Below are 7,277 nucleotides of genomic sequence, written 5' to 3'. Positions count from 1 at the left end.
ATGTATTTTGATTAGCATGGCAACAGGCCTACGGAATATGTTGGGAGGACAGATGGAGAAGTAAGAAAGAAGAACTGAAGCATTGTTTTTGACTGATCATGCAGGCCCGGCTATATCTAAATAATTTCTTCACATAATCTGATTTAGAGTAAGTAAATCGACTTAGTTTGCTGTCATGCTGATTACAAAGAAAAGAGGTGGAGCAAGTGACGTGTCTGCCGAGAAACAATCAGATGAGAACTAAGATAATGGGCCTTTGCCTGCATATTGATGAAGACTTAAGTAAAAATAAGCTACTAATAATAATAATATTACTTTAATTAGAATGATAATATTAATATAAATGCACAAAAATATAATAACAATAATAATAATAATTACTATAATCATTATTATTATTATTATTATTATTATTATTATTATTATTATAAGTCGATTACGGAATTGTTGAAAGAGTGATACAATATTTTTTATGAATTAATTTTTAAAAATACATCACATACTTGCTTTACCACGCCGCTAAACGATCTTATTAAGCATTAAGTCAAGCTCATTCATTGGTGAATATGCAAGCCACCTCATCAATGCGGAAAATAAATACTTGAGAACATGGGAGGTGGTTAGTTCAGCCACCACATGGGTGTAACCCTCCGCTGCACTGGTGAAAGACTGCAGTTTTTAATATCAATATAGGGTCAATCTGATCATCTGTAACGCACACAACGAATTCGACGTCTAAACGAGGAGCCTACCTTAGACATACACGCATAAATCTCTCCTTATACCCTCTTTCTTCCGACCTCACCGTGTGTGTTTGTGTGTGTGTGTGTGTGTGTGTGTGTGTGTGTGTGTGTGTGTGTGTGTGTTTGTGTGTTGCAATAAATAGGCTGGATGCTCCTCCTTTCCTTGTTTACATAAAAAAAAACCTGATCGCTTCGATGCCTGATGAGAGGGAACGGCAAAGGCGGTAAAAGCGGCAAAGTGGTTTGCGTAAGAGCGCACCGGCAGCGCAGGCATCAACACGAGCACGTGCACAGGTAAGCTACCTGTGTGATCCAATCAGGTAGCAGTGCGCTCAGTTTGTACCTTCCATCTCCGTCGCTCTCTCCCGCTCTCGCTCCCCCTCTCCCTCTGCACGCATGGCCAAGCCGCTGTGGCTGTCAGAAACCCAGTGTGAGCAACATAGGCAACGGCATCGCTGCAGTAAAAAACTGAAACACTAGTAATGATTTAAAAGCCCTCGAATGTCCGACATTAGGGGGGGTTGGGGGTGGGAACAATGACCTCACTTTGCACTTAAAGAAATAGTTTTGGAAATAATAGATCGTCGAAATAAAAGCAACAAGAAGGCGGCCACATTGACACCGTTCTCCAGAACGAATGGCACTCCTCAATTATCCCTCCTCGGGAAGATAGGTGGCGCGTGTTTTAGAAGCTCTGGCGCCTCTATGTTGCAGAAAAGAAAGAGAGAAAAAGTGTCATTAGAGGAGGCGTATCACGTCAGTCCGTCCCCAGGTCTGTTTGGTGAAGTGGCTAAAAGAGATCAGTCCTAACCTGGCCGCCAGGAATAACGGTCCTTCGTCAAAGCTATTTCCAAAGCACAATATTCCCATTTTGGAGAAAATCGACAGCGCAGCACTTATTTTTGCATTTCTTCCTCACGCTACCACTTGCCAGTTGTTTTGGAGGACAACGCTCGTACTCTGGTAGGTGAATTATCCTCCGTCTGTTGTGTTTTTACTCTAACTTCGATTGAAGTCGCTCGTGACAGTCACGTTGGGGAGGCATGCGCAACCCTGCGTATACCTGTGCGCTCTGTGCGCTTTCGCGGCTTACCTGCGCAACCAGGTGAGCGAGGTGCGCTCAACTTCAGGTTGCCAAGCGCCGGGATGTGTGCGCGCTCTCTAAACTGTCAGATTTCCTTCACCGAGCTCCTATTTTCTACAATCGTTGCGTGCCTTGGTGACATTCCTTTGGATTTCGATGCATGTAACCGTACAATTCATGCAGAGGCTGTGTAGCCGATGTAATCGATGTTAATTTATACACGACGCCTTTTAAACTAACAATGTATTTTTGGGGTGGTAAAAGCATCATTCTGCTTTTGAGGACAAATCGCATGTTGCATATCGAAAGCTTTCCATAATGGCCCATTATCTAGCCACACATTGGCCGGGATTTTCTTGTAATCCAGAAACGAAGGGGAGAGAAGGGCTGTGATGCAGAGGAGGCGACGCTCTGCAGTTTGTCTGTTCAGAGCTCTTTATTACGGCAAGAGAACACGGGCCTATGCACAGCTTCTCAATTAAACTACCAGATCTAAGGCGCACACGCAAATGTGTCTTATGTATTTCAGTTTGTTTACCGTGTTGTGCCGATTATATATATATATATATGTATTTATTTATTTGTATATTTATATATTAAAACAGCTACAAAATCATGTTATGCGTCTGGCACGCCACAAAATACGGTGATCCGCGGACAGTGAATGCTTAATTTAATCCAGAGAAAATAAAATACATGTAGACTACAAACTAATAAATATAATAGTTTAATTCGTTTAAAATGTTTCGAAGATAGTTCACACACACACACACACACACACACACACACACACACACACACACACACACACACACACACAAACACCTACACACACATCTACACACACACACGCACACACACACACACACACACACACGCACACACACACACACACACACACACACACACACACACACACATAGTGTTACTTTCGGTTAACTTAAAGTAGGCAAGGCATTACATTTGATAATACACTTTCATGGTTAAGGGTTAGCTATTTTCACTTTTCCTATCATAAAATGGTTCGATAGGTGACACAAATGACTAAAAACGCTTAAATTATTTTCCCATTTAAGTAACACTTCCAAGGCCCCTTTAAGTAAAACCATTAACACATAATTGTAGTTACGATACTTCAGTGGTATTCTGCACAAAAATGCTTGACAATGCCTACAATACATCACGTTTATGTGAACTAAATAACATTGAACATTGAGGCTGCGTGGTGGCAAGTGTAGGCTCCACAATGTATGCAACATTCCCCCCCAAAACACATGTCCCCATTATGAACAAGTTGAATGACCGATAAAACAAAATGCAACCGATGCACCGCGACACACAGGCCATCAACAACAACAAATACTTTTAGGCTATAGAGTTATCCAATGTGTCTGTGTGTCACTGTCCGCCCTCCTTCTTGTTCCGCTTGCTGACGCCCCGTCCGATCGCACACACACACACACACACACACACACACACACGCACACACATATACGCGTGCGCGTGCGCAAACACACACATACACACACACACACACACACACACACACACACCCTCACACACACACATGCTTTCATCAAAAGATCAGGCGACTGTGTGCGGCACGATCCTGTTCAGACTCCGGAGGAGTGTATCCTGTGTGTGGAGTTTTACTTATAGGTTCCGTAGTGTGAACTCATAAGGTTAGAGTTGTGTGTCTGTGTGTGCCTCACGGATCTTCAGGCGGGATATCTTATTGTATACTGTGCCAGCCGCAGCTCCAGCAGCACCCTCACCCCCCCAACGTTTTGTGTCGCCGTGTTTTGTTTGGTTATCAGGCAGGAGAGAGACACAGAGAGAGAGAGAGAGAGAGAAGGGTTCGCCGCTGCTGATTGAAGAAGTGGAACCCATGCAGACCGCCGTCTGAGCCACTCTTATCAATGAAGCAGGAGATCATGGCCGAGGGTCCCCGCTGCAAGAGGCGAAAACAAGCCAACCCGAGACGGAAGAACGGTAAGAGAATTTAACTCCTACCTGGGCCCTGTACTGTGATATGAACGCGAAACAAGGAGGGTTGTTTGAAAGTGTTTGCCGGAGTTTGTCACCGCTTTATCGCGGGACCGTTACACACACATGTCGCGGTGCCCACTTTCTCACTCCAGCACAGTGCCGGCTGAGAGCGACGAGATACCTGGAACAACTTCTCTCAGAAAAGTTTACTCGGAACTTAAACCTGACCCCTTTTTTAATAAACGTTGATGCCGCATGATGTCAATTTTAGACCTTTAGAGTGGGCAGGAGGACGCGGTGCTAGAGCTCCTCTCCGGCCGCCTGCGGAGGGGCGGAGGGGAGGCAGCGCCAGGGCCATTATGGGGCCAGCAGGAACACCGTTATTCGAGAAGGAGCGCTTCTGCGGCTCCGCTCAAAGTTACACGGCTAGAAAGTTGAACCAAACTTGTCGATCGACCTGAAGAGATTCATGGTTTTGGAAAAAAAGTGTTTATTCACGCTTAGTCGATAAGCTGGTTGTGTTATTTTTGAGTGTTTTGTGTATTTTATTTTAAATAGGCTGTTATAAAACGCGTAAGACGAATCAATATTGTGTCGAATGTATGGATTTTGAAATATGCCGGTTCGTTAGTGTCTAGAAGTAAAGGTTTAATTCGCTGGCTTTTGTTGAATGTCTCCTGTGGGGAGCGGACTTGTCATTTGTTTGGGTGCCATTTGGTGCACCTCGGCGCCCCACACTAGGCTGAGGGACACTTGGACGGTCAGGGAGGGATGGCATATCCGTCTCCGTAGTTTTCTTATGGTTTTTCTAAATTGTGCAATCTTATACGTTTCTTAAGCCCACATCCTTAACGTAATGTGTTGATATTTTTGGTTCACGGCGGGTTTTAAGTGCGTTGAATGACAAACGATGTCTCTGAGACTTCGATAAAAAGTTCGATGGCAATTAATGACATGTATGTGTGAAAGTTTGCTTAAAATGTGGTATTTCTATAGATCCTGATCATTTTTAGAAGTAGTAGTACAATTGGATCCTGCGCGCTTTTCTCCCAGATTGTCTTGGCTCAGGTTTTACTACCGATGGGAACCACAAAGTAAAAGTCTTATTCTAATCCAGGACTTGTTTTATTTCGCATGTCGGCCTTTCCCATGAATGAAATTCATTCTGGGTGTAAAGCCTATTTCAAATCATACATTTATAAGTAGAGGTATTGTTTTTGCAGTTGGACACCTTTTACTCTTTTCCATTTCCGAGCGTTCACAACGACATGATTTTTCTTATTTCTCTTCCTGGGGGCGGTTGTTGGCCTATTAATGCAATTGTTTATATATTACGCACAACCTATTTATAGACCCTCAGATCTGATGATTTTAAGCAGTTGTGCAAAATGTCAACTAATCTTCTAAAAGCATATTTAAAAATCATTACAAATAATTTAAGTAACGTATGCCTATTTGCTACTTCAGCAGGCTTATTGTCTGTTTATTTGTAGGCCTATATCATTATTTTAACACATTTATCTTACCAGCATTATTTAGAAAGACAATCATTACACGTTTTATTCTTCTATTAATTATGCAGTATTTGTCACTTGACTGAAGGCTTTTCAGTGCATTTAATTTGCATCATTTTTTACTCTTCTTATTTGTATCAACAAAACGGCACTCTGTCGTAGCTGGGACAGATTCTCCCCATCTTATAGTATTTCTTGGAGTTGACAGACAGGTTAATGTGGCCGGTCTTCAGGCCTGTGATTCTCTATCGATGACTGCGGCCCACAAAGCACTGTGTTCTGCCATGCCAGCTCCATCTTCTCCAACTCCCAACACTTTCAGGGTCCCAAGGGGAGGTCACGTTAGGTCTTGTGTAACTTGATACACACAGCCTGCGCAGCTTTGTAGCAGTTTGTGCACCCCCCCCCCCCTCTTCTCCCCTACCCCCAGCCCCTCACACACACAACACACACACACACACACACACACACACACACACACACACACACACACACACACACACACACACACACTGCTCTCCGGGTGCTATACGTCACATCCAGCTGTGAGGGCTCGTTCGGTGAGAGTGCAGCTGTCAAAAGGGCTCCGCTAACCTCGCTTTGGCAGGAAAAGTTTTCATTTCACGGCACTGCATTCCTTGTTAAAAAAGAAAAAAAAAGAACAGATCCATCTCAAGCGTTGGACCCACGGTCCCCTCGTGCTCGTCTCAAACGCTCAGCAACCTGCGGACAAATTAGAAACGGAAAGGAATCCCTGTGCGTGCGCAACGCAAAGACGGAGAGGGAGAAGGTTGGTTTGAGCGGCGATCGAGGGGGAGTGGGTGGAGGTGGCGACGATGGGTGAAGGGTGAAGGGTGAGGGGGTGGTGGAAGTGGGTTGGGTGGGGGGGTAGGCCAGGCAGGACACGTAAGTGTCTTGAGACAATGGTGTTTCATTGGCGCGTCTCTCATTACCATGCTTATACCATCGGCCGTGTCAGGATGCCCGCTGTACCATTCATGCCACATTTCTCACAAGCGTGCCATTGTCCGGGCCGCTCCGCAGATAGCCCACCTTTTCTAATGGCCCACTTGTTTACTCACTGCATGCCTGCATTTCTCTCTGTCATTAGTTTGTCCTCTTGTGAGTTTGGGTCCCCACACACACACACACACACACACACACACACACACACACAGGCACGCACACGCGCGCACACATAGGAACACCTCTATGGGTCCACAGCCGGCGGCCCTGGCGCTATACGATCCGCCACTCTCTCTCTCACGTCGGCCGGCTGACCCGAATGCCTTTCATATCTGCTCCGCCATGTCTTCCTTTTACATACCCCTACCCCCCCTACCCCTACCCCCACCCCACCCACCTACCCACCTACCCCCCCCACGCACACACTCACCTCCCCTCCCCTGTGTCCCCTCCACCCACCCTTCCTTGGTAAACACCACCCCCCCCCCCCCCCCCCACACCCGAGGGCAGAACAAAGAAAAAGGAGCGCTCCTCTCCACCGTTCTTAATCACAATTCAGGCCTTTCACTGCCGGCAGGGCCGTCCCGCATTCAGCCACGCAAAGCCCCACATGAAAAGAAACCCGACGAAATGGAAAGCAGACCGAGGGGGGAGAGAGAGAGAGAGAGAGAGAGAGAGAGAGAGAGAGAGAGAGAGTGAACAAGGTAGAGTGAGGGAGAGGAACAGTGAGACAGAGACAGCGCAAGAGAGAGGGAGAGAGAGAGGGAACGAGAGAGATACAGAGAGAGAGAGAGAGAAGTGAGAGAGGGAGAGGGACGGAGAGAATGGAAAAAGTGATTAGGGGTTGAGTGGACGCGACATGGTGGATTGTGAGTGGCGTTAACTTTTAGGTGTCTGTGGTCAGTGTCGTTGCTTACTGGGCCTTCCTGACTTATGTGCTCTATATAGACCCCCCCCCCCCCCCCCACACACACCTCCCTG

At 46.0% G+C, this 7,277-nt stretch overlaps 1 protein-coding gene across 3 annotated transcripts in view; it reads left to right on the top strand.

Annotated features, from left to right (window-relative positions):
• The first annotated feature begins 1,566 nt into the window (after window positions 1-1,566).
• Window positions 1,567-7,277, top strand: part of zeb2a (zinc finger E-box binding homeobox 2a) — a 56,530-nt gene continuing 50,819 nt past the window's right edge. For 2 of the 3 annotated variants that reach the window (XM_079731258.1, XM_079731256.1), the window contains exons 1-2: window positions 1,567-1,706; window positions 3,645-3,819. In XM_079731258.1, coding sequence (XP_079587384.1) covers window positions 3,747-3,819 — 73 coding nt within the window. In that variant the 5' untranslated portion in view covers window positions 1,567-1,706; window positions 3,645-3,746. Of the gene's footprint in view, window positions 1,707-3,468; window positions 3,510-3,644; window positions 3,820-7,277 lie in introns of those variants that run through there. The other variant, XM_079731257.1, reaches the window with a different exon arrangement.

The sequence above is a fragment of the Pollachius pollachius genome, assembly GCF_949987615.1.
Source record: "Pollachius pollachius genome assembly, chromosome: 3".
Lineage (NCBI taxonomy): Eukaryota > Metazoa > Chordata > Actinopteri > Gadiformes > Gadidae > Pollachius > Pollachius pollachius.
Note: the sequence above shows the minus strand (reverse complement) of the source record. Positions and strands in the feature narration are given on the sequence as shown.